General features: G+C 37.4%; 3 protein-coding genes across 3 annotated transcripts; 2 read left to right on the top strand and 1 right to left on the bottom strand.

Annotated features, from left to right (window-relative positions):
* Positions 1-1,859: 1,859 nt before the first annotated feature.
* LOC135683180 (properdin) lies at positions 1,860-14,365 on the top strand. The gene is made up of 8 exons (XM_065198365.2): positions 1,860-2,507; positions 7,306-7,479; positions 8,519-8,692; positions 10,137-10,310; positions 10,504-10,680; positions 12,324-12,488; positions 13,174-13,437; positions 13,881-14,365. Exons 1-8 carry the CDS (start codon positions 2,432-2,434, stop codon positions 14,159-14,161), a joined length of 1,485 nt encoding a protein of 494 aa, XP_065054437.2. The 5' UTR covers positions 1,860-2,431; the 3' UTR covers positions 14,162-14,365.
* Positions 12,978-16,609, bottom strand: LOC135683177 (nucleolar protein 10). Its single transcript, XM_065198361.2, has one exon. The coding sequence runs from the start codon at positions 16,468-16,470 to the stop codon at positions 14,476-14,478; it is 1,995 nt and encodes a 664-aa protein (XP_065054433.2). The 5' UTR covers positions 16,471-16,609; the 3' UTR covers positions 12,978-14,475.
* A 40-nt stretch (positions 16,610-16,649) lies between these two features.
* On the top strand, positions 16,650-27,281 carry LOC135683179 (beta-glucuronidase). Its single transcript, XM_065198364.2, has 11 exons — positions 16,650-17,065; positions 18,621-18,806; positions 21,299-21,474; positions 22,266-22,620; positions 23,131-23,274; positions 23,461-23,636; positions 24,072-24,218; positions 24,953-25,037; positions 25,664-25,840; positions 26,541-26,676; positions 26,923-27,281. The coding sequence occupies exons 1-11, from the start codon at positions 16,865-16,867 to the stop codon at positions 27,078-27,080; spliced, it is 1,941 nt and encodes a 646-aa protein (XP_065054436.2). The 5' UTR covers positions 16,650-16,864; the 3' UTR covers positions 27,081-27,281.
* The last annotated feature ends 60 nt before the right edge of the window (positions 27,282-27,341 follow it).

The raw sequence follows: 27,341 nt of genomic DNA, 5'->3' as shown, positions 1-27,341 counted from the left end.
ATTGCTTCGCTCATTTAATTTTGGCAGTATGCGTGGAAGGGATGTTGGTAGCATTTGATAAACAACAACTGATGTTGCAAAGTCAACTATTTCTACCTCTGGTGACTTTGTACAAACGACGATGTTAGATCACTAAATTTCAGTGCAATAGCTTGCCATGATTTGATATTTTTGTAATTATTTTTAAACTCTTTCCAGTAATTGTTATAATAGCAATCGTATTTTAGAACTTTTCCATAAAGCTTGCTATGAAATATTCAGCTATCTTGTTCTTGTTCTAGTCAAACACGCGGTTACAAGATAAACCCCTACTCTTGAAGAAAAAGTTATTAAAGCGTGGGTCGTTTGAGTCGTTTGAGTCGTTTGTCGGTTTCCACTTGCAAAAATCATTCATGCGTGGGTATTTTGGGTCGCGGAGATAGAATTTATTCTGTCTCTGCGACAACTGTCGTTTGAGTCTTGCGGGTCTTTTGGGGCGGATACAGAATAAAAGTTGACGGTCGTACACAAACAGTACCCAGCAGGCGGTCTAGGGGGCCTCCCTCATGGTCAAAGGTAGAGCCATGATATGTACCCAGCCCCCCTCTCCCCGGAACCAGAGCAACTAGGTTTAATTTCAAGGGCAAAACCCTAAAGCTCACAATGTCGATTATTGCAACCACTTTAGATAAAAGAGATAATTTCACCTTTTTTCAAGAAAGTCATCTTGATTTTTGGTCTAGAATATTATTTTCATGTCTTATAAGCGTCAACTTTTTAACACTTTGATTTTACACGAGACGAATTTTTCGCGCAAAGCGAATTTTTCGCCACGAATTTTTTAGCTGGGAATTTTTCTCTCGAATTCGAAGTTCAATTTACACTGGCGAAATTTTCTGCGAATTCGCTGCGAGTATTACAAAAGAATATAGCGACTGTCCGAAGAGTGCTCTAATCAGCAAGTTTAAAATTTTGAATTTATCAAAAAAGCGAAATTCTTGCCAATTTTTTTATTTCTGGCATATTGGTAGAACGATGAAACTTTCAAGCCAGTTTTCGTAAATTTGAAATTCAAATGTTTGACTGGATTGTGTACAAGGAACAGGAAATGAATAATTACCAACCTATTTTATTGACGTTTTAAAGGCGAGAGTGTTTGAGAAAAAGAATGCGGAAAGACGTAGGCCATCTGAAACCAAAACAGAAGTCAGGTGTCTTCCAATGCTGTTCTGATTGGTTTATTTTACAAGGCGAAAAATTTCACAGCGAAAAAGCATGAATGGTTTCTACTTTTTCGCAGCGAATTTTTCGCAACGAATTCGCTGCGAATTTTCTAATCTTTACTTCTGCAAATATTTTTCGCGCATTCGCGGCGAAAATTTCGCTTCGCGAGAAAAAATTCGTGTAAATCAGGCTTAATGGACGCAATTATCTTTAGGAGTTGCCTCACCAACGAGGTTGTAGGCCTTGTAGTAGTTTTGAGGGTGGCCAGGGGCGGATTCGGGGTGTCGCACAGGTCGCACGGAAGACCGTCAGATTTTCAGAATTTAGTTTTAGTCTTCAGTCTTTAAAATAAGGCAATCATGTTTACCACAATCTTTTATTTCCCTCCTTACAGATAATACATTTACGTACCTCTCTTTACACAAAAAACACAGGACCGAACTTGGTCGATATCACACACAATGCTACGATTTAATTCAATATAGAAGAAATTCAAAGACCGTCCTAGACCGTAAACAGTTTGATTTTTTAGGCATGTCGCCCAGGCCGCACAAATATGCAGGGCTCTTTGTTATGCAAATATTTTATCAAATCTCACCAATCAAAATTCAAGTTTTCGCATATTTATATATGTTAGATTACTGTGCCGCACATCTGCTGGCAAGGGAAGAAAGTGGACGAAGTTGAAAGTTGTGAAGGAGAACAATCCCAATTTTCTTTATTCATGCGGAAGATGTGCACAGGAAGTGTACACTTCTGAATCTCAAGATATTTTGTCTCAACTGCGTGTTTGGATTTGCTGGAAAACCTTTTAAAAGGGAAAAATGTTTGACTGAACAATTTCCAACGACCCAAACGACCCAAACGACCAAGTGAGAACCAGGCCTTAGGGACCACGTGACTGATATTGGAATGGTGAATGGCATCATATTTTCCATTGATACTCGAAAATGACCTAACTTCACAAATGAAAGTCTTCCGGTTGTTCTTTCTTTGTCTTCCCTGGCTTTCGAGAATCAAGCCGGAAGTATATTTGGTGACGTACATGAATGTTCAGAGTCATAAATTGTGGCCTTGTAGTGATTAGGCAGCAGTCAGGGGCAATATTGTCTCATTGTCTAATCGTTGACTGCGGTCTGGGTCTACAAAGGAAGCGAAAGCAACTCGTTATTGTCACCAAAAACACTCTGCCACAAAACACAGTCGGACTCCACAACTTAATGCAGCTATGGATCCAAGGAAATGGCTTGCTACCATTTGGCATCTTTGTATCCTACTATCAGTTGCTACCGTCGTCTTTACAGGTATGCCTAAAACCATCTTACTGAAGCTCTAGCTGGGTTATAACTGGCAAATGAAAATGTACTCCATAGTTGAGACACTTAAGCACAAAGCAACCATTCACCGTTTCGGGTTGATATCATCGATGGGCAAATCACTGCTTAAAATCACGTACGCTCTCAAAAATAATCACACTTTAATCACAAATTAATCACATTAATCACAAAAAATCACATTAATCACATTAATATCATATTAATCACAAAAAATCACCACTCACATTAAGCGCAAATATTTGAATCTTTGGTCACGTTTATTCACCTATGTTATTGAAAAAAATTAAATGTCCCTCTAAAGGTTTTTCACACTTTTATGTACATGTTCAAAAATCTGCCAACACACTCGAGAACATGAGCATAACGGAGCTGTCTAGTTTCCACACTGCTCGACCTGATGACGTAATTAGTTTACCCTAAACCTAACCCTAAACCTAACCCTTAACCTGACCCTAACCCTAACCCTAACCCTAACCCTAACCCTAACCCTAACCCTTACCCTTACCCTTTACGTGAAATAATTAATCATGCTAATTTATGACTATTAATCATGCATATTTATGACTATCAGGTCGAACAGTTCTAGACAATATCGAGCATAACTGAAGGCCTCGTTCTCATCCCGGGGTCGCTGAAACAACTACAAGATGAGATGTAATTTTGTTGCCGATTTTTAAGTACTTCCAAGCTGGGGCGTTGGGGCTAGGCGGGACACCCGGTAGCAGGGACGGACTTAGGGGGGGGTGTAGGAGGTGCGACCCCCCCCCAATATTTCTGTCTCCTTCGGTAAATTTGGTTCCATTCGGTAAAAACCATTTTTTGGTAGTCAGCAGTAACAAATTAACGCCAAGATTTTACTTTATTTATCCCCTTGATATCAGTATTTATCTTCTTATCAGTAGCGTAGCGGGGGGAGGCAAGGGGAGCGGCCGCTCAGAAAGTCGGTGTCTGAGAGAAGTACAAATCTGCAATAGAATTAGTACCTTAAAGGGGGACCTTATATTTCAGACGATATTAAAACGTTTTTAAAGACTGCGAACGACTGTAAGAAATATTCTGAAATGTATTTAAAGCTAATCTGAAGGGCGTCGTCGCAAAAATTTGCTCGCTCGCGTTATTTAGACGATCCCGATAAAATAGAAACTAAAATGCTAAAGCGCTTCAATCCTTAAAAAGATTGGATTCTGAAATGCTTGTCGGGGATTTTGCTCCAAGGAGAACGGAATTAGTTTAAAACATTTGAATCCTGTTTGTTTCTTTAGATGTTTGAATGAAACTGTGGAGAATCAGATTTTACACGTAGTGCTTCCTCGCCTTGCACAATTCAGAATGTAAGCGTTAGATGAATTGTCAAGGAAATAGACTGTTGTAGAATGGGGTGAGCCACAAAAAGCCAGACATTACGTTGTATAAAGCGAAATTGCCACGTAAAAAAGCCATAGCTTTTCCAAACGCTTTTGTAAAATTGGGTGTTTGCCTATATTCTTAAGGGTGTGGTCAGCAAATATTTTCTCCTCTTTGCCCCTCCAATTTTCCAAACCTGGCTACGCCACTGCTTCTGATCGTCTTTACCTTAAAGTTAAAAATTTCAAAAATGGGCTTTTCCATAATTTATCAGTAACCTGAAGGGTGTGGCACCAAAAATTAGTGCCAAACACCCCCCCCCCAATCATTGTTGCTTAGATCCGCCCCTGTCCATTGGGCCCCTTTCAAGTGAGTTTGTAAAATCCAGGACAAACAGACCTCTGTGAAAGAGATGCGTGGAATATGAAAAGGGCCGCCGAGAGGGGGACAAGGAAGGGCAAACTGCCCCAAGGCCTCAAAGTTTAGGGGGCCTCTTAAAGCCAGGAATTCCAGTATAAGAACTGAATTTTAACGAAGCGCAACAAAGTATGCCTAGAAAGTTGTAAAATATTGTAAACAACTGTAAAAGAAATTCTGAGATATATTTCAAGCTAATTTAAATGGCGTGGCCGGAAGGATTTTCTGCTCGCCTTGCTCGCAGTCTTAAAAGTGCTCTGTCACGTTTGTGTTGTGCACTATGTGCACTGCAGCATTGGATTTGTGCCACATTTTTTGCAGTCTTAAAGAGACAATGGTTAGAGAAAAGAGGATACACCCCAACAAATGAAGCAATTTAACCTTTAAAGGTGATAAAAACTGGCATCATTTTACTTTTCGTAGGTGCATGGTTTCCTGGTACGTACCATTTTTGCGACCTGTGGTTTGTGATTGGAGATGTCATACAAAGGAGCAGGTCCTCTTATGATCATCTTCTCCCGGCCCTTTTCTAGGGGCCCAACGTCCCTGTTTTATACTCATTCCCCGTTGATTGCTGATCCATGTAATAAAAATCTCTGCCAAACTGCCATGATAGGTTGTCATTTGATTCACAAAATACTGTAGTTTAATTTGACCTATGACTTGGCTTGCCATTATGTATTTTCGTTTTATTTATGTATCTTGCCCTATGTCGCCTCTTCAAACGGGTTTAATTGCACAAAAACCTATTTGAAAGCACTTTCGAATATGTGATTAATTCTTAAAAAGTCACGAATTAATCACAAATTAATCACTTCAATCACTAAAAAATCAAATTAATCACAAATTAATCACTCGTGATTTTTAATCTCGTACACCATTTTCAGTTGTGATTTGCCCCTCGGATTCTGCATCCCGCTATCTACAGACCCTTCTCAAAAATGGCATACTATATTACTATGTTTAGCCAGGGGCATTGTGACCCAGGGGCAGGGGGCCGTGACCCCTCTATTTTCAAAATTTGAGGGATTTTCGGGAAAAAACTGTTATGTCGTAAAAGCAGTGATCATGCCCTCTTCTCGAATTTTGAAAAATGTGGGTGTTGCCAATATTTGGGTTGATGATTTCTCTTTGAACAAAAAAAATTAAGACTTGTGACCATTAAAAGATTTTCCGAATTTTCCAGCAAGTGTGTGTACACTCCTTGTGCACCTCTTCCGTATAGATAAAGAAAATTGGGATTCTTCTCCTTCACAAGTTTCAACCTCGTCCACTCTCTTCCTTTGCCAGCAGTTGTGTGGCACAGTAATCTAACATAGTGTTTACAGACTATTCGTGCCGCACAACAAATATGTGTAAAAACTTGAACCCTGATTGGTGAGATATGGTAAAATACTTGCATAACAAAGAGTACTTGTATTACTTGTATACTACTTGTATAGTACTTGTATAGTAAAATACTTGTATTTCATCGAATTTAGACGAAATACAAAATCGATTCTGCTGAGAACTGGGGGGAACGTGTCCCCCCAGTCCCCCCCCCCCCCCCCCCGTGGCGCCGCTACTGCCTGAATCCGCCCCTGCTTGTAACTATTAAAAAAACTCTGATGAACCTTTAGAATGAGCTTTTCTTATTCTTTTGCAATTATCTTTTTACACCATCAAGTGACCATTGTGTCTTATAGCTGTGACACTGTTTTGGTTTGTTGATAATTTCTATAGACGGAGTTCTGACAATTGCCAAACAAAATTGTAGAAAAGACATTTAAAAACATAACTTCAGCATAGTAGATAAAGAAGTTTAGATCATTTAAGTATATTAGTTTTTAGATCAAAAACTGTGTTGTTCTCCTAATTTCTTCCAATTTTGAGGCATAAATTCATTCGTAAGTTTAAAGATAAGCCCAAATTTGTAAATGAAACAATAAATCAGATGAAACTGAATGATAGCTTTTTTGTCATCTTTTCCAAAAATAGTCTTATTAACAATTTAAGGTATTTGAAACCCAGTGTGATTAACTAACAACCCCAATTGAACTTACAGATGAGTAAAACAAATGGGCAAATGAATACGTAATGTATGTTTTGATATGAAATATATGGAAAGGCCTAGATGCAAAATGTTTTCTGCATAGTTAGACTTGATAGAAAATTCCTTGCAGAAGTACACAAACTAACCTGGGTTCGCCCCAGGTTAAAACTAACCCAGGTTAGATTTTTCGTGCAGTAAACGCAAACTAACCCAGGTTCGCCTCAGGTTAGTCAACCCATCTCAAAAGGTGGGTTCGCCCTAGGTCGAACCTGGGTTAGTTTTGATAAAGTGTGGTGTAAACGCAAACCAGGGGCGAACTTAGATTAGTTTCTTCAGGACGCATGCGTAGTGACAGAAATGTTGCCAGGTGCAAACAATGCAAAGTTTTCTCATACACGTCGACTGCCGCCATTTTGTTTATCCTTACTTTCAATTTGTCTTTGTTACGCATGCGTCGATATCAAACTAACCCAGGTTCGCCCTTTATTCCGTTTACACTACAAAATTGACAGTTTCCAGTGTAAACGCATCAGGGTTCGACCCGGGTAACTTTTAACCTAGGGCTTTAAAGCAAAGATGAAAATAGACCTTTAAAGACGTAAATGGCCTTTAAAGACATAAATGGTAATATTTTACCCATTTAATTCAAGAAGTTGACTGTTATTTTGTGAAGGTGTTTCTTTTTATGAAGGCGGTTTGAAGGAAGTTTAACAAGAATTTGTTACAGCAAAAATTCAACGACAATTGTAGGATTTATAAGGAGTGGCCAATGAAACGCGAATGTTTGAGAATGAAAGGAACGAAAAGTTTTGTTCATTGGAAGCAAAAGATTATTCTAAGTTTTAAGGGGCACGAGCACCCCTGCGTAAAAATAGCTACAAGCCAGTGCAGAAGTTGATTGTGTTATTATGTTACAAATTAATGTATATCTTCTGTCAGTAGTAACATTGATCGAATTCCATTCAATCTTAGAACAACCTGATGGTGTTGGATCCTGCTACAAGGTATATAGGAAGAAATCGGGCAAATGTCGAAAGAAGTTGAGCGAAGGAGGAAAGGCTATAAAACTGACATATTTGGAGTGCTGTAATGGACGAGGTTTAGCATGGAAAACCAAAAAGAAATGCACCAGGTGTCCTGTGAAAGGTTAGAATTTCGAATAACCCTCAATTTATCTTCTATTCTGCCCCTTTGAAGTGTAGATAGTATATATGATAATCTCGCCAAACAGTTCAGCTACAATTTTCATTACCTACTTCTCAAAGAATCTGTACAAGACACAAAAATACAATCTCATTGACATTATTGGTAGATAGCAAAACCTAGATTTGTTAAGTATCTTTATGTTATGTTAAATAAGTAAGAGTTGTATTGCCCTATTGATATTCTAAGCGAAAGACATCTTATTCAATTGTCTGATGTCGATGATTTACTTCGTTTCCAATTGTCTTGTACCCAGCTTTGGCCCTTTTTAACTACAAAACAAAGGCTACGCAATCGATCAAAGATGGAAAAGAGAAACGTTCCATCATTTAAAGAGAACAATTTCAAATTTTTCCAAGTATCTGGATCGATGGGAAAATGATTCTTTCCTCCCCACTATTTGTACTGGAACTGAATGAGACAAAACTTTTCCCACTTCAAAGGCGATAATATGTTACATCGGTGTTATCCTTGTTGTAAGAATTTAGTCATGCCGGAATGAAACTAATATTTGCTAATGAAATCCATAGTGGTGTTGTTTCCCATTCACCATATTGTTATAAAGGAAGTATTATATTGAATTATGTAGATAGTATTATGTAGATATATTGAATTATTAGCCACTTCTCCCAGTCAACTTCCCCTGTATCAAACGGTACTGCAATCTCAAACAATATTGATCTGAATCAAGTGGAGAGCTTAAAGATGAAAGATTTTCCTTATTCATTAGCAAACCGGCATGACTAAATTCTCAATTTTTCTCAATTTGAAGAATATTCGCTATGTTCGTTGCCTTAATTTCATTGTAATGGCAAGAATTCTGCTCAAAATCCAGCAGACGAGCTGTTCGTACTTGCCATACCCATATTTTTCTTTTCAATCTTATGATAAATAAAAGTCGTACATTGACCATTGAAGTCAAGCATTTTTTTAAGGGGGCATTGAACTGTATTCAATGCTATTTTCATCCATATCTCTGTAGTGGACGGTGGTTGGGGCAAATGGTCCTCGTGGGGTAGCTGCTCGGCAACATGCAGCAGCGGAAATAAACAGCGAACACGAAATTGCGATAGTCCGCCTCCTAAAAATGGAGGTAAATTTTGTAGAGGTTTAAATAAAGACAAAGCCGCTTGTGACACTGGTATTCCATGCCCAAGTGAGTAATTGTTTGATTATTCTTAACAAAGTTTGTGACAATGTTTGTGATGATAGGCAATCTAACATTCCTGAGTATCGAATGCAAAAGTGCAATAGAGAGTGCAATAGATGTAAATACTAGGTGTAAATTTGATGATTTTTTGGAATTGTTTGTTATTACTAATCACAACTATTTTATTAAACAAAAGATAGAAATAATGCATAGAGCACCGACGCTTATACATTGCTCTTCTTACAACATCGTAACCTCGTAATCTTCCTATTCTAATAAAACACATGTACCTATGTAATAAAAGTACCTGCAGGACCAATCCAAACACATTTCGCTGCAGGGGCAGCATAAGCCCAAAACCCAAGAAACACAGCAATAAAACAACTGGCTTTTGGTATATAATGATGCTGTTAGCTAAAACAAATTATCCAAATCAGCAGAAAATCAAATTGTAAGGAAAACCGGAGCATGCAGCATAACGACAAAAAAATAAGCTATTAAGTAAACGGACAAGGCGAAGAAACTTTAAGGCATTGAGTCATGGTAAATAGGCCTTCTCTAAAGGGGGTCATTTGGTTTCGGTGTGATCGCTGCTGTTTCATGTGATATTGGCATCCGTTGTTGACAACTTGCTATTAATGAAAATTGTTTTGTCAATCAGTACGAGGTGAGTTCATGTGACCAGTTCCAGGTCAACCAATAGCATCGCAGTCAATCATGACTTTGCGGATTTTGGCACTTAGGGTGTGCCCGATCCATTTTATCATGACTCAATGCCTTTAAAGCAAGGCTTATTAAACTAAATGTGTAAGAAGGAAGAACCGCAGGATAGGCTGTCCGCCGGATTCTGTGAATCTTGCATGATAGTGTTGTTATGAAAGATATACAGGAACAAAGCAATACGACGACGAGAATCCAATGTCACGAGACAAAATTTTCAAAACAAATTAAATTTAAGAAATATACTCACAAAATTTAAGAAATATCTTACAAAATTTAAGAAATATCTTATTAAACTTACAAACTTTATTTCCGTGTAGCTTAAAAGCTCGGCAGACCAAGGACTGTCTAAGCAAAGTAAAAATGTTATTTTCACAGCGAAATCTGAACAAAACCTTTTTTTCCACAGCGAAACACAACAGTAATCTTCTTCTCATTTTTCAGTATCTGCAAACACGTTAGAAAGCAAGGCGTGTAAAGGTTTTATGGCTGGCTACTGAACACAAAAACGAGGCTATGCCTAATTTGGCTATGTGTTGCAATTATGCTATGTGTTGCAAATCTAAACCATGGAGATAAACAGTTTTGTGTCCCTAGATTCTATATTTGTGCGTTACAGTACCTATACATATCTATACATACATGTTTAATTTAAATTCAGTTATTGACGTAAACACACACAATTCGTTGAAATAACTCATTCAGGTTTTCTTGTCTGGATTCTTTGCAGTTGATGGTGGCTGGTCGGAGTGGGCCAGTTGGGGCCGATGCTCGGTTTCCTGTGACTTTGGCAAAGCTGAGCGTAAAAGAAATTGCAACAACCCAGAGCCAACTTTCGGGGGCAAATATTGCTCAGGCAAAAGAACCGATGTTAAGGATTGCTCTACTGGAATAAGATGTCCAAGTAATTTTTTTCTTGTCATCTTTTCAGCCTTAAGTAGCGAGCAAAGTTCATTTTCACTATCCTTCTTTCTTGATATTCATGCAGACGGTAGCTATCATTTTGAAGACTGCGTGTGACCATAGGCAGCCTAAAATGATATTCATTGACTGGCATGTGCACTCGATCAGTTGCAAAATGTTGATTATTGTTTCAGTTGATGGCAATTGGGGACCTTGGCAACAATGGTCGCAATGCACGAAGTCATGTGGGAAAGATGGAAAACAGATCAGATCCCGTAAATGTGACTCGCCTCCGCCGCAGTACGGGGGAAATCTTTGCAAAGGTGCATCAGAGGATGGCAAGAACTGCTTTATTAAGGAGCATTGCCCAAGTAAGTGCGTTTACATACCTTTGCAGTGCTTTTCCATCTCAGCTTCTAATATTGTCAGCAGACTGCCAAATATAAAATGTACGTTGTTCCTTGATTCATCATGAATCATCAAAGAAATGTTGATTAATCATCCTGTCAAATTAAAGGGCGATGGCGTAAACTAATGGGAAAAATATTGTGCTTAAGTTATTTTATTTGCTTAAAGTGACAAACTCCCTTTAATCAACATTTCTTTAAACGTTCAGTTCAGTTCAGTTCTGGTATTACGTAATGGTATTAAATCACAGTAGCATAATTAGAACTATTGGGAAAATCTCTTGAGCTAGCCACCGGTAACAATACTCTTTGCATAATAAATTTTGCTCATTAAAGATGGTCAAATGTCTATAAAGAAATTTTCACGCCGAGACATTAAAAGCATTATTTCTAACTTAGCATCTGACGTCGTGAAAAATCTTCCGACTCCACTTAACTACATAAAAGTTTATACAACCATTACGAGCCACTGAATGTCACCAAGAAAAAGCCTTTTCCTGATCTTCTACATCCGTTCCAAGCGTCCAGAATGTTTTTGAGGATATTTATCGTTCAAAGGGAAGTCTCTCAAAGACGAATCCATTGAATCATTGCCATACCTATTCCATTTCCTTTCCAAAGTCTCCTGAAGCCTGCAAACAGGCTAAGTCATACCTCTTTTTAAAGTTAGAAACAAGAGGTTCAAAAAAGATGAAAGAAAACTATCTTTACAGCCTCTGGTATCTAAATTAATCGAAAAGGTAATGTGAAAAAAGGCTAAAATTTCTGCAATGGAAAAAACAAATTGTACAAATGGTTTCGAACGACCCAATCCATTGATACGTGTCTATCCTTTTCAAGCGATAAAATTCTCAAAGGATTCACTTCTTATTTCCTTGAGGAGATGATTCTCGTTGATCTCAGAAAAGCGTTTGACACGATAGACTATGAGATGTTTCTTGGCAAATTGATCTTCTCTGGTTTTGACGGTGAACCAATCACAGTTGTTTACATCGTATTTGCAAAACCGAGCAACTTTGTTTTATGTAAATGATCAATACTCTAATCCCGGCAATATGTCGTGTGAGACTGTTGCGCAGGGTTTATTTCATTAGGATTCCCACAATGATCTGTGCTAGGTCCACTACTGCTTCTTTTCTATGTGAACGACATGCCACGAGCTGTCGATCGCGATCTTCTATTATATGCAGATGGTTTATGTCTAATTGGTCAAGTTAAAAATGTACAAATGATAGAAGAAAACCCAATCAGAAAATTATACTCTGCGATTTGTTCCTAGGAAATAAGCTGAGGATTCACCTTGGCGGTGATAAAACGAGATGCATCCTTTTTCCGAGCATAAAAAAACATTTTAGCTAATATAGAAATAATATTAAGTGAAATATTAATATTATTAAAAATATTGATAGAAATAATAATATCATATAGTTAAGAAAATGGAAAGCAATATTAAGAATGGATTATCTTCATCCAGAAGTAGTACAGCTCCTTAGAAAAACTCGTGGTTATGTTAATTTTCACACAATCGGTAGAGCAGAAACTGAATTAGTCGATAGAGCAGAAAAAATTGGGACATTGCCAAAATGGGTTTTGTTTTCTTCAAATAGTAAATGGCAACTGGGGCTCTTGGAATTCATGGAGTCAGTGCAGCACAACATGCAACGAAGGGCAGATGACAAAGAAACGGCAGTGCAACAACCCACAACCTCAACATGGAGGGAACCATTGTATTGGCAAGGCTGTGGAAACCGACTTTTGCCAACTTAGTAAATGTGAGTATAAATACTAGGTGACGTCACCAGTATAATCGTGATAGTTGCATGGCTAACTATTTGTTCAAAGCAACGATACATTGAATTGGTGATCTAACTGACGGACTCCATCTTGAAGGTGCAAGTTCCTGCAGATATTGTTGACTTTGTATGGGAAATGTTTACATAAGACGCAGTCAATTGAAAAGAGTTAAAAGGAAAAACAATTTTGTTCAGTTTTAACAATCATAGAACGTTTTGCCATTATTTTTTAAACTTGCGTGTACTTCATTCAACTAGGAAAAGAAATAGGTTTCGTAAGAAATTCAAAACTTTTTTCTTTAAAAACAATTGTTAGCCATAGGAGCGCTATTATCTTTGCAAGCTTATATAAACTTCAAAGGAATTAGCTGTTTTCAATAATTATCTTCAAAACAGAAGGTGCTCTCCCCTCGATTTGTTGTTTTGGATGGGGAAATTGAAATGAAATGGTCCCCTTAAAAACTGCTGTATGGTTTGTAAGGCTTATTCCAGATATTTTGTAGGACCGAAATTTCACACAGAACAAACGTACAAGACACATTAATCTTCGTTCTGAAACGCTTTGATATTTACTATCAAATAACCAACTGTACTTTCCCGAAAATTTGAGAGAGAAAATCAGTGAAAACATTGACAATAAGTAAATCGTAAACTTTATCCACAGGTGGTGATAAAAAGGGAGGACCTGGGACAGGTGGTTCTGGTACATCTGGTGGATCTGGTTCTGGTGGATCTGGTTCTGGTGGATCTGGTTCTGGTGCATCTGGGTCTGGGTCTGGATCTGAGGAGAATGGTTCTGGGGGTAGTGGAGGGTCAGGGTCAAAAAAGACCAACCCAGATGTTACTACTGAAAGTGGCGAATCTGTTACGACAGTAAGACCTACCAAGACAACAAGAGTAACAACAGTTCCACCTGGAACTGGGGAAGGCAAGTCACATTTATTTACTTTGCTCCAATTGTTACTGGCTTGTGACTTTATCTGCTTCTATTTCTTGGCTTTGTAAGGCCCTAGTTGGCAAAAGCCTATATGTTTCTGCTTCTGGGTGGGGCAAGTATCAAAAAAATCTTACTGGTATGACCAAAACACTAAAAAGATTTTCAAAAATAATTGTTTAGATGAATGTCAGCTTAAAGTCTTTTGTAAAGGATATTTCTATAAAAAACAGGTATATCTAAAAAAGAGTGCTATCGTCTACCTATTATTAAGCAAAATTAATCAAGTATATCACAGTAAATTATTCAATTACATAAGGTTACTATTCGTACGACAAAACTCTAAACTTTGCACGGAATATAATTTATGAAATCATTGTGAAAACAAGCTGTTAATGGCTTCCACATTATGTCTATTAACTGACACTTGCTTTAAGGGGATGGAGATAATTCTAATGGTGGCAAAAATGGCTCAGGATCAGGTGACCAATTTGGATCTGGTGACTTGTCTGGATCAGGGGGCACTAATGGATCAGGTGGTGGCAACCTAGTGGGTTCTGGTGACAAAGGAAACAATGGTAGCAGAGAAAAGAAACCAGTGATAAATGACAAATTAAAAAGCTTGTCTCTAGCAGATGATGAAGAAGTATCAGTAGAAAGTCCAAGCAATCAATTTCAGAAAGCTAAACGTCACAAAAGTAAAAGAAAGGGACATTAGAGACTGAAGAACAAATTTTTGAACACAAATATATCCAGCATAAGAAATGCTAACTGTAATTTTTATTAGCTGTAACAATATAGAATTTGTAGGTTTTTGTAGCAGTATGATAATATCGACCTTTGTGCAACAAGAAGTGTCTCTCTATTAGACAATAATATATATCTGTATTCCAACAAAAGAGCAAGATATGTTATTGTATTTTTCAACTTGTTTTTTTGAACTTAAAACTACAAATTGTACTTCTTTGCTTCTGAAATAGGTGATATAATGTAATATAATCCAAAAATGTGTAGCATTTCTAAAAGAAAGCATTATTGGGTCTTTTTACCTCTCCAGAATCTCAGGTTTCCCTTCTTTGCTGTTGTCAAACCTCCAGCAGGTCTTCGGAGTTTCTTCCTTTCCATTCTATGTGCCTTAGTCTCCTCTTCTCTTTTCTTCTCTTTCTCTGTCTTCTTCAATTTGAAAGTAACCTCTTTACATCCTAGGCTTGCCCCTTTTTCTTTGATTATCTCATCATCATCTTTGCTGAGAATTTCTGAAAATGACATACCAGCATTTCTGGATTTAATTGTTTCTCTCAACTTTGTAATTGTGCTAAATGATTCTCCATCTTTAAGTTCAAATAGCTTGGGCTGGTTTTCTTCCCGTTTGGCTTGCTTTTGTTTTTCTTTCTGCTGCTTTAATTCTCTCCAAATATAATCAGTATCATCTTCTGAACTTTCATACTCATTAGTATGGCCAGTCTTTTTGTTTGTTGGCCCAATTTCATTTGAATCTCTGCTTTCTCTCTTTTGTCTCTCTTTGTCATGCTTAGAGATGACTGGATGCAGCAGTCTATATTCATCACTATCCTCGTTGATTTGGAAGTCTGGATTTTTAAATAGGGCAGAAAATCTACCATCTTCTAATGCATTCAAAAATTCTCCATTCTTTTTGCTTTTTTCCACATCCATTATTTTTTCTGCAAGACCTCTGTTAACTTTTGGCAGTTTCTTAACAGAAATTCTTTGTGATCGTTCATCATCAATTTTACTTTTAATTTTTTCCTTGCGATATCTATCATAAGCAAATGGATCCACTATGGCCTTCACTTGGTGGTAGAGTCTCATGTCCATAAAATACCCATGCATATAAGCTCGCAGCATATTTGTTCCAATGAGGTTTGTGAGTCCAAAACTCTCCAGTTCTTGCTTTGTAATAAATTTATAATCATCATATATCAGGGTCTCATTGCTTTCCTCTAATTCCTCTGTGATGCTGTCTAGGAAGGAGCACCAAGTTGGTGCTTGGCCAAGCTCTGGAATGTAGTATATTCCCATTCTTTCAGCTTCTGCTGCAACAAATATCAACCCAGAACCAGGATATAAACAAAGATCATTGACTGGTGCATCAAGCTCTATAGCAGTAAAATTTTTCCCAGTCTCTCTCTCCCAAATTTTTATAACTTTTGAATCTGCTGACAGAATATTTGATGTTTTTTCATGAAATATTATCTTTTTGATTGGGAGTCCATAGTGGTGGTCTTTAAAGTGTATTGGCTGTCTTGACCTTATGTCATATAGCAAAATTTGCCCTGATGCAGTGCCAACAGCCATTTCTAACCCATTCCTAAAAGCAAGGGAAGTGATGGCTGGGTTTGAAGAAATACCACTTTGACCAATGTCTAACAGACCAACCTTTGATCTGGACCTTGGATCATAACATTCTACTCTACCTTCTGTGGAACCAGCAGCAACTAGCTGATGAACAGGATTTATTTCACAGACATTTAGCTCTGTTGAATCGGTATTATATGGTTGCAGGAATCTACCTTGCTCTAAATTGAGCCTGAAGATCTCTGGACCTGAGCCAACAACTAACAGGTCACATGTTGGTTGGTGGTAGGCCAGATCTCGCCCAAATCTTGGGATGCGTGTTCGATAATAGCGACCGTATTGTGCATGAAATTCTATATAACGATCGGATTGAAGAAGGACTAGTTTTGAATAGTCTTCAGACAGGATGTCAAACTTCACAGCATCTGCATCAAAGCATCGTTCAAATTTTAATGATAGCTGGCCTACATCAAAACATTTTATTCTGGGCTTGTAAACACCGCTTGCAAGAATGTAGTTACTATCTTTTGATACTAGGATATTAGAAGAAGCTGTCGGCATTGTGAAATCTTGGATCAATTCAATTCGTCTGCGGATGTCAACATCTTGCTTCAAAAGCTGTCTTCTCTTCCGTTCTGAAAGCCATTCTGGCAAAGACTTTCCCGAAGAAAGATTGTATACCTTGACGTCGTTTAACTCTGATACCTGCATACTGACAAATCAAGTCGCTTTATTAGTTTAAACCTCCATCCTCGAAACACAAGTCAATCCACGTGCATCGCGATCGATAGCAAAACGATACTCTTTTTGCTCAACCTCGTATTGATTAATTATTTTTGGCTCTGAGGCTTGGCGGCAGTTTCAGTCTCGTTGTTTTCATTTTCGAAGGCACTATAACTGGGTGATCCACGTGCGGTGATGTAGAGAACATTGCGATGAATAATGTTACTGTTTATTTATTGAAATGTGACGAAAGAAGCTGGATTTCAGCTGTTCAACCAATTGATCTGCTTTTGTTATGACATCTTGTTGTATATAAGGCTTGCACTTGGCTTTCTACCAACTGAGAACTCGTTCACATCAATCTAATACCTGCAGTTTTAAAATGACGACGAAAGAAATACTTGTCCTTGTCATTATTTGTGAAATATTTATTTTCTTAAGGACAGAGTGCTTGCTGTACCCGCGAGAATCAGAGAGTCGCGAAGTTAAAGATATCAGTGGTTTGTGGAGTTTCAGAGCTGATAATTCTACAAACAGAAATCTTGGATTCGAAAAGGAATGGTGGCAAAAGCCACTGCAACAGGTACAAAAGCCGGCTTCAACAGGCATTTTAATTTCCTTTGTTAACACTAATTATCTTTTCATGTGCCCTAAACGTGCCATGATCAATCAGCCCAGACTGGAAACTTTGCTTCTTGCGCGGGCAAGTTTATTTTGAAAATTTGAGACTGCGCGCCTGAAATCATGCACTCTTAGTTATTTTTATTGTTAATAATGTTAAATCCCATTGTCAAGGGATCTAGGGGATTTTGCGCGGCCAATATGCAAAAGCGCGCAGAGGTGTGCGCGGGCAATATATTGCGGGCGCGCAGCAAAGTTTCCAGTCTGGCAATCAGCTAGTTTTAACCTTTTATGAATATTATGATCAATGCTGTGCCAGGGTGAATCCGTGTGAATAACGACGGAGATATCCGTTGTGGACTTCATTATTCCCTTAGCGTACTGGCGTATAACGAGGAAAAGAGAATTGTGATGCAATAAAGGTAGATAGGTTTGCTGCTTGTGACAATGATATAATATAGCTGTTCAATTTTCTAACTCGGGAAAAAAACCAATACAAAATGAAGGGTATAAAGCTCCCTCACAGAATAACATGCAATATGCTATGTTCCCACATCATCGCGAGCGAGTTGGGCCGTTGATGCATCACCGCAAATCGCTCAACCTACCATAAGTTTCTAACATAAAGGGGTCATTAAGGGATTATCAAACAATAACCCCCAAATCTGATTGATGATTGGTAGGGAATGGTCAGGAAAACCCTCTTTTTCCCACTAATAGCTGATGCACCAGACCTACCTAATAGCATAAAAAAATTCTAAAAAGCCTAAAATATACCTAAAGGTATGAGAGATTTCATGATGCCGTAAAAGAAACCCAAAACAAAGCTATACTGAAAGGCATTTCACATAAAGGAAGACACAAAATAAGGGAGGGCTGGGAAAATAAACAGCATACTTGTCTTTATTTCAAAGATAATGATTTCCATAAACCAAATTATCCTTGAGGGTACTGTATGAGACAGAGAGGTTTCAGTGACTTGAAAATATTGAGGGGATTGAATTCAGTTCAGCAAAAAAAACAGGCAAGAATGCTTCAGCAGATGGAAAAAAACAGGCAATTTAACATGTCATTCCATGGTGAATCAATGTGTCTGAGTTTTTTTGTTTGAAAAATAAGTTTCTCACATTGATTGGCCTAATCAAAAAGATGAATATAGGTGAACAGGTCCAGTCCAGTATGGGTTCTAGCTAGAAATTGTTCTCTACAAGAAAAACATTTATCACTAGACACTTAGTTAATCAATCCTGAATAAAACTTTAGGTACACGCCTGTGCTCTCACATGTAGTTGTGTGCCTCCCACTGAAAGCCCTGCTCTGGTAGATGGTCATGGTTACATTGCTATCAAAATTTCTTTATAACCCTCTTTGGGCATTCTAATTTTTTTGTCTGATCTGAAGATATTAAATGATTGTTACATGTTATCCTAAACTGGTTTAAGTTGCTGCAAGTCTTTAGTCTTAATTCTGAAATTCGAATTTACCCTGATCAATTTGATCTGATTCCTTCTTTGTAGACTGGTGATGTAATTTTAATGCCAGTTCCATCAAGTTACAATGACATTACTCAAGACTGGAAGCTTCGAGATTTTGTTGGATGGGTTTGGTATGAGAGAGAAGTTTTTATTCCATCCTCATGGAAAGACTCAGAAAAATTAAGAGTTGTCCTGAGATTTGACAGCTGTCACTATAATTGCATTGTGGTAAGTCTACACCTTTTCTTAACTGACCCGTAATTTGACTTTTGTAAGATGAGATAGAAATACAGAACCAAGTTAAGTTGTAAAACTTTGGTTGTGTTGTTCTTTTACTCTTGCAACATATCCTGTTTATTTATTTTGAACTATTGTGTCCCTTTGTAATTGAACAGATTGAGTGATTTTTACAGATATTGCTATAATTTATTTAGCTTTTCACTAACCTATGCATTTGACTTGGCTTTATTCACATTTAGTTTCTGAATGACAATAAGCCAACCAAATTTCTTTTTACATGAAAGAAGTTGACTATTTTATCTTAGCCACTAGAAACCCTTCAGAAGGGGAAAACTATTTTGCTAAAGGGATGTTTCCAAATCCTGTTTGCAAAGTTGGTGACCCATCCTTTATTTGCCAGTAAGTTTTAGAATTTGTTTGCTGTCATCCAGTCAGGGGCGTAACTTGACCAATAGGTTTGGGGGAGGTGAAAAGGGTGTCTGCCCTGCAAATGTGAGTGGTGCTCTGTAGACCTCTAAGCAAAGATTTCTCTACCTTAGCGTAAATTAAATGTCAATTTTCTTTTTCCTTTGGAATAAGGCCTCTAATCTACATCTTAGATTATTTTTGTGGACTCAACCTTGACCTCATAAACATCATTGCTTATGCATCAATCATCATTGCATCTATTGGTTATACCGACAGTTCGGTAGAAATGCTTTTGCTAATAACTGAGCTCTTCCTGACATACCTGTTCTGTTTGCTTGAATGCAGTGTCAGAAAGGGAAGTTCATTGCAAATATGATACTTATATTTCAAAATTCCTAAACGCCCCTTACGAATTCCAGAGGAGGCATTTCTGCGCTGCAATAAAATTATTTTTGGTGCCCTGCGAAATCTTCAATTGCCATGCGAAATCGACTATTTTTTAGATTGGTAGTGTCATACCACCCTCACACCCCACCGGATTTTCGCCCCTGCATCAAGTCCTGGTAATAGAAAGTTTGTAGGTGTGCTGGTAGTCACACACCTTGAAAATGTAAGTTGTGGGCTGACGATCCATAAAACGGAGACCTTTAGATTTTGATGAAGTTGCACTAAAAAGCGTAAAACGCAGATTTTTGGGGCCAATAGGGTGTGGCTAAGGGTGTGGCTAAGTTTTGAATGGACCTCTTTTGGACGGACCAAAAATGTTTGACATTGTTTTCAGGGACGTTTTCAGTGTAATTTGGCCTAACTACAGCTGCTACTGATTATGTATAAATCTTACCAGAACATATCAAACCTGGCCAAAAGAAAACAGAGTAGCAAACCTGATAACAGGGAATTTTTTCTACATATCCACCCTATGGAGTAAATATAGTATTTCTTTGTTAATGGGGGAAATGGAGTGGAATGTAATTACTATGTTGTAAGTTATTGATTGATCCTTAGAAGGCAAATCAACTGTTTCTAGCTGTTTCTTTTCATAAAATGCTGTTTTTAGAGACTTGATCTCTAATCATGTTACATATTTCATCTATTTATTAAGAAATTTACTTCACAACAGTAATACCAACTGTAAAATATGCAATAGCTACATGGGGTAATGCAGCGAAAGCCTTTTTGAAGAATTAGAGAACATCCATGTGCAGGACGCAAGAGTAATTAAGAGGATTTCAACAAATGTGAAAGACAGCGAGCTGTTAAATGAATCGAAATGGGACACATTAAGCTACCAATATAAAAGACAAATCCTCATATTTATGCAAAAGTACAAACTAAAAAGCCTGCCAGCTTTCTTCGATACCCTTTTTTAATTAAAAACGGAAAGATACAGTAGCCGGTTGAATCATACACTCAGGATTCCTCAATACCGAACAGAAATTGGCAGAAGCTCGATTTCCTTCAGAGTTTCTGTGTTGTGGAATTCATGAAGAATTAAACCATCGAAACGTTTAAAGAACGTCTTGAATATGAATGAAAGAAGATACATGCCATTTCATTTATTAAAGGGACGGGGCAATTTTCAAACAAAGATTCTGATTTTATATATATTTAACTGTAATTGAAACAATGGAAATAGGTCAAGTGTCTTTACTTTTTTGTATAGTATTCTCTGTTTTTCTTTAGACAGGAGGTCCACATCAGCTTGCTTTGCTGCTAGAAATTAACCTCCTTTATATAATAGATATGTATGTAAATATGTATTTACAAATTAAATTGAAAAAAGCTACTTTCGAGAAAATAAAAAAGAACTTGAAAGAAACAAGAGGAAAAAATAGACAGATTATATTGTGGCGCTGCTTGTGCGATGAAAAGCACGCCTTGGAATTTTTAGGCGCAGTGGAGGCGAGAGCGTGCGATCGCACGCCAAAATATAACCAAGACTGCTGTCATTTCTGCAAACCATTGTCTCTTGTTTTATTATTATTTTTTGTAAAGGTATAAGTTAATTATGAGATATTTTTATAGCTGGGTTTTAAATGAATGCTGAATAAAGTTGAATTTGTTTTTTTTAGTGGATGAATGGTGAACATGTAATGAAACATGAAGGTGGTCATTTGCCATTTGAATCTGACGTCAGTGACATGGTTGATTTTGGCTTAAAGAATCGCATAACTGTTGCTGTTAACAATACTTTGACTCCAACAACATTGCCTCCTGGAAGCATTGAATACATGAATGATACTAAAAAGTAATTTTCAGTACAGACATATGATATTTTTTAGTGATTTATGTACAAAAATTTATGATTCACCGATACTTACCTGAAAGGGGAGTTCTATGAGTCATCAGCGAGAAGGAAAGGAGTTGCTCAATAAAAGTGAGCAAAGGAGTTGGGGTTTTGCCCAAATTTCTAAGTTGGGTAGGCGTACAACTCCTGCGTCAGGCTGATGACTCATAGAATTACAACCAACCTTCAACATCCCTTTCAGGTAAGTATTGGTTAATTTAAATTCTATTTCGTCATCAGCCTATGTCGCTAGTTCGCCAAAAACTGTTCGGCTCCTGCGCTGCGCTCTTCCTCTTACAGCTACCTAGAGACATAGACTGATGACGAAATAAAAAAAGGAATGTTCATAGAAGTACCAAAGAAGAAAATATTTACAAATTATGTAACGTAAACAAAACATGAACCAACGAGCTGATACTGATATCGAATGGTTTTATATATTATTTTTCTTGAATCTCGAATTAGAAGGTTTTTCAAATTGTTGCACTCGAAAATTTCCATTTATTATCAAAGAAGGGTGCAGACTCTAAATTGTTTTTGCTAACCTACATTATTTTCCAAAAGGGATTTTTATTGCGATATCCCTTCAAGTCTCCATAAGGATTCTACTTGAGGCGTTTTTCAGAGACCTTGCATCTTTTTTGAGTTATTTCCTTACATCACTACTTAGCTAGCTAGCTACTGTTACCAAACTGTTCAATTCCAAATTTCCCTCTCAAACCTGAATGATATTTTCTGCTTCCTGTTTTCAGATATCCACCTGGCTACTTCATCCAAAACCTGCAAATGGACTTTTTCAACTATGCTGGTATACACAGGCCCGTTCGGATTTACACCACACCAACTGCGTATCTCTCTTCAATCACCATAGACACGGATTTTGAAGACAAAATGGGGTTAGTGAAGATAGAAACCACAGTAGCGGCAATGGAAGATGTGGAGGAGGAAGACCTGTCAGTACAATACACTTTGTTTGACGCAAACGATGAGAAAGTTGCATCTGCTGAAGGAACTGCACTCTTTAAAACAATGCTTAACATATCTGAGGTTATGCTATGGTGGCCCATTGGAATGAGTCCCAAACCTGGTTATCTTTACACACTCAAGGTTTGTGTAGATTACGGTACTAGGCTAGTGAGAGTATCGTGCAAATCCTTGCAAAAACTTTAAATTTGGTTCTAATTATTGCCAAATTGTTCTAAAATTTTCTTAAAAATGGAGTGTTGATGTGCGGAAGTGGCTCGAAAAAAGTATAATGTAATAATTTCACCATCTGATTGCTAAGAACTTTTTTCTTTAAAAGTTCAACAGCCCAATGAAAATGTTCACTTTTAACGAAACTTTAGGCTGATGTTTTCTATGATATACAAGAAATGTTGCTGGAAAAACAGCTTGATAAATAAGCAAGTTTTAGAAATGATAGCCCTTACATTCCATTTTTTAAATGGTCACCTGGTCTTCAGGAAGAGACGAGTTAGGTAGTAAATATATGGTCAATTGCAAGCAACTATGTGTGAGCTAGCCAATTTGCATAGCATGTTAAGTCGTTGATTATAAAGTAATGTTATTTAGTTTAATGCTACGTATCGACATTTCACGACCTTATATTCGTTTTAGGTGACTACCCTTTGCAAAACAGGCACTTCAGATGTGTACCGACTGCCAATTGGCATTCGAACAGTGGACATAAAAGACAACAAGTTTCTTATCAATGACCAAGAGTTTTATTTCAGAGGATTCGGCAGGCATGAAGACGCAAACGTAAGCCATCAAACTTCTCATTTGATTGTTTACCTTCCCGTGTCTACTGCTGATGCAAATTTTTAGAAATTTTTTCAATGAAAGTGATGTCAATCGATGACAATATATTCTTTTGATGTTGCCAAGATGGCAAAACTTTACCTTGCAAATGGGGTTCTTTAAAAAGTTAATTTTTTAATCCTGCAGATTAGAGGAAAAGGACTTGATCTACCGATTCTTGTGAAAGATTTTAACATGATGAAGTGGATGGGAGCCAATTCATATCGCACTTCTCATTACCCTTACGCTGAGGAGGATCTCTTCCTGGCAGATCGTGAAGGCTTCGTTGTTATTGACGAGAGCCCCGGTGTTGGTATTGAAGAGTAAGTCTAGCCATGTTTTTGCTATTTAAAACTCAAAGTTTTTGTATTCTTATTTGTTACGACTAAGCTTCAGAAATTAGTTTCTAGAACACTCAAAAGCGATGCATATCGTGCAACCGCCCTTTTTGACTCCTACGTCCGGAATTAAAGAAAGCGGAGCTGCAAAAAATATCTTCCTTTCTGGGAACCTGGGTAACTGGACATAAAATTTTCTGTACTAATGTATTAATGTTCTTCGCTTTAAGAAAAAGTGGTAATGAAATATGTTTAGCATGGTATTAGACGCAAAAAGTGATTTCGACACCTCAATTATAGTCAGCGTTCATTTCACTGCCTTGCTACGTAAAACATGTATTTTCAGTTATAAGTTTAATAGTATATTTTGTATAACAACACTTTTCAAGCATATAGTCGTCAAATTTTGACTCTAACTAGAGACAACATGGGTACAGAAAATCTACGACACCATTTAAAAGTGATGGAAGAACTGGTTCACCGAGACAAAAACCACCCATCTGTTGTCATGTGGTCAGTTGCTAATGAGCCAAAATCGCAATACCAGATCGCAGAGGCCTATTTCAGGTAAGCCCCCTAAAGCTTTACTTCGTTGCTTTGTTTAAATCTGTGTCAGTTTTTTTCTGTATCAGTTGTTGTAGTTGTTGGTACAAGAAACCAGTTATTCGCTCTTGATTTGGTTATAGAACTGACACCGTTCTTCAGAAGTTCATAATTGTTTAGCCAAAATTCCCTGCGATTTTGTCAAGCTGGATACGAAATATGACTTAGCACCTTCATTGCAAACCTATCTTTCAATTCAATACTCTTTGCAAGATTAACAAAGAGTTTTGATGTCGGCTTATCTCTCCCCCCTTTCGGATTCAACCTAGCTCTTTTAACGCTCCCGCTCCAATGGGCTCCGACGCAGGATGGAAAGTGGGGGGGGGGGGGCAGGAGAGATTTTAACAATCATAACAAAAGATTTTTAAACAAGCTCTGTTGTTTTGTAAAGGAGTGGCACCCCGGCCGTCTTCGTTGGAGACCCTGGCACCATATATGTAAAAAATGATTCAGATACACGTTATACTTATCGGCTTGTCCAGTGGTCTTGAAGATTTTCGCATAAATTTGTATCTCACTTCTAACAGGTGTTAAATATGTTTTGGCCAGTATGATGTGTTTTCACGCGTAACAGCACAATGTAACAGTTGAGATTCTTCTGAGCGCTCTTATCCTGAAATCTGTTCATTGCTCTACTTGGCATGTGATTATTTTTCTCTTTATCTTATTTTATGAACATATTCTCCCATTTTCTTCAGGAGTGTCATTGAATATACTCGTAAACTCGACCCAAACAGACCAGTCACATTTGTTACTAACCAAAGAGCTGATAGTGACAAAGTTGTAAGTATTTAACCAATGTATCAATTTCCAATGCATCAATTTCTTCGATAATTTTGCGTCGTATTTATGTAACCCCGCTGCTACTGAAATTCTTACATCAGCAGTGCTATTCGATATGCAGATTTATGTTCAGATAAAAAGCATAAAAGCAGTAACTGTCCTATATTTTGAAGCATTGCTTGCTAATGCCAACCATCAGGCCTGGCCATTAGATTTTTGTGGTAGAACTTTCAGTAGTTTCACACTAAAGGAAATTCGACTTTGTCATTTTCACCATATTATTAACACAAACATCATTACAAGATTATTATCAACCACAACTCCACAACTACCCTCATTTATTATAATAACAAGGCTTTTTATACTAGTCACAGTGCGCATGTGCAATAACAACAATAGTGTGATAATTAAAATATTAATCCTACTGCATTTTACAGGGGGGGCAGTTAACAGCTCTCCTTGATATTATACAGCTATTTAACGTCAATTAGAATCTTTAATGTAGGCAATGAATTTTCCCACATTGCCCAAATATTCACTGTGTTTCAAAATCCTGAATGCAAGACAATTTATCTTTAGTCATCACTGTAATACGACGTCTGCTGCATATCCGATTTTTCTCCTAGGTAAAATACACTGACGTCATATGTGTAAATAGATACTACGCTTGGTATCATGACCCTGGTCACACCGAACTCATACAGCGGCAGTTCGATTCTGCGCTGACTGACTGGTTTGAAACTTTCAAAAAACCGGTTCTTCAAGCAGAGTATGGAGCAGACGCAGTGCCTGGACTGCATCGGGTGAGTTGATGCACCGAGGCATCACATACAATGCCTCCCTAAATAACTAGGATCACCGAAAAATTGGCATTGTATTTTTATTTTTTAATTTCTTTACAAAAATATCGCTACTTTTGCCCCTTCCTTAAAGAAAAATGCTGATAGTTGAGGCAAATATCATACAAATAACATACGTAGTTTTATAGAAAACAAGCATTGTTTCCCTGGGAGAGAAGGGAAAAGCTGAATTCGTCCTTGAAAACTGACGTTAATTTTCCCAGACATTTGATACAGATTGTGCCTGCTAGATATTTTAGTCCCATTTCACTATTTGCTTTTCGTCTACCCTCATGCAGAAAAACCTCAGCTACTTTTAAACGAACTTCAACCTGTTCCAAAGAGAGTTCCGTGTACTTTCATTAACTCAGCATTTTCATGACAGAGGAGAGAAACCCGCTTTCATTCAGTTCTTGTAAAACTTGTAAATGAAATTTGACATTTTTGTGTACTTCTGTTTGCAAAAAATGTCAGTAAAAATGCAAATCAAATTTAGTTGTGTACCTGTGTCATAAATTACAGAGTTACTTTTGTAGAGTGCAAGGGTGACTCTTTTTTTAAATACCTCCATAAACATCAAACATTTACCAAATTGTTTTTTTCACATATCAACTGTTTCTTGACAGTTAAAACTGACTAAGATCTATGAATGCATTTGCTTTAGGAGCCGTCAGTCGTATTCAGTGAAGAATACCAAGTCGACACAATTAAACAGTACTTTCCAGTTTTCGATAAGTACAGAAAGTCATTTCTTGTCGGTGAAATGCTTTGGAACCTAGCAGACTTTGCTACTAAACAAGGTAAGATATGTTTATCATGAATGTTACTCGGGGATATGTTTATCTCTGGTTTACCAGTCCCGTATAGTGCAACGTCCCAATTTTAGCTAACAAATTGTTTTCTAAATTTCCGCTTCATTTCGCAATGAGTTGTTGTCAATACGTTTAAGAACTTTAACAGAAAAAATTATATGAAATTGATTACACAATATAAAGTTGATTTGCATTTAATTTTGGTAATAATAATTTCGCCGGTTGTTTTCTTAGACCTAACTCGCGTTGGTGGAAACAAGAAAGGTATCTTAACGCGTAATAGGCAACCCAAAATGGCTGCCCATGTTCTGCGGGAACGTTACCTCAAGCTAGCTAAAGAAGAGTCAGACGAGTGGGACAATGACATCATCCGTAGCCTCATTCGGGACTAAAGCAACTAGCAATATGATTGATAGGTGGTGGCAACCTCTAGTTCGAGCAACTGTACCCGACCTTTCACAAAGAGATTTTGGTTGCTTCATGTAATTATGACTGAAGCAAGGAAATTTTAAATTATCAAATTCTACTATGTGTAACTTAATTCTTTCATGCAAATTATTCTTAAATTATTAAATATTATATTTTATTGCAAATTTAGTAGTCTTAGTCTTGTTTGAAATAAATGTTTAACATTTTGTTGAAGTTAAATATAT

This window comes from Rhopilema esculentum, chromosome 7, assembly GCF_057945365.1.
Source record: "Rhopilema esculentum isolate cy_ngs chromosome 7, ASM5794536v1, whole genome shotgun sequence".
NCBI classification, from domain to species: domain Eukaryota; kingdom Metazoa; phylum Cnidaria; class Scyphozoa; order Rhizostomeae; family Rhizostomatidae; genus Rhopilema; species Rhopilema esculentum.
Note: the sequence above shows the minus strand (reverse complement) of the source record. Positions and strands in the feature narration are given on the sequence as shown.

What these genes read in the sequence shown, in the direction of transcription:
- LOC135683180 (XM_065198365.2), top strand. Translation starts at nt 2,432, where the DNA reads ATGGATCCAAGGAAATGGCTTGCTACCATTTGGCATCTTTGTATCCTA. An exon ending in TGCTACCGTCGTCTTTACAG is followed by an intron (nt 2,508 to 7,305) that starts GTATGCCTAAAA and finishes ATTCAATCTTAG; the next exon opens with AACAACCTGATGGTGTTGGA. An exon ending in CACCAGGTGTCCTGTGAAAG is followed by an intron (nt 7,480 to 8,518) that starts GTTAGAATTTCG and finishes ATATCTCTGTAG; the next exon opens with TGGACGGTGGTTGGGGCAAA.
- LOC135683177 (XM_065198361.2), bottom strand. Translation starts at nt 16,470, where the DNA reads ATGCAGGTATCAGAGTTAAACGACGTCAAGGTATACAATCTTTCTTCG.
- LOC135683179 (XM_065198364.2), top strand. Translation starts at nt 16,865, where the DNA reads ATGACGACGAAAGAAATACTTGTCCTTGTCATTATTTGTGAAATATTT. An exon ending in GGCAAAAGCCACTGCAACAG is followed by an intron (nt 17,066 to 18,620) that starts GTACAAAAGCCG and finishes CCTTCTTTGTAG; the next exon opens with ACTGGTGATGTAATTTTAAT. An exon ending in CCCGGTGTTGGTATTGAAGA is followed by an intron (nt 23,637 to 24,071) that starts GTAAGTCTAGCC and finishes GACTCTAACTAG; the next exon opens with AGACAACATGGGTACAGAAA.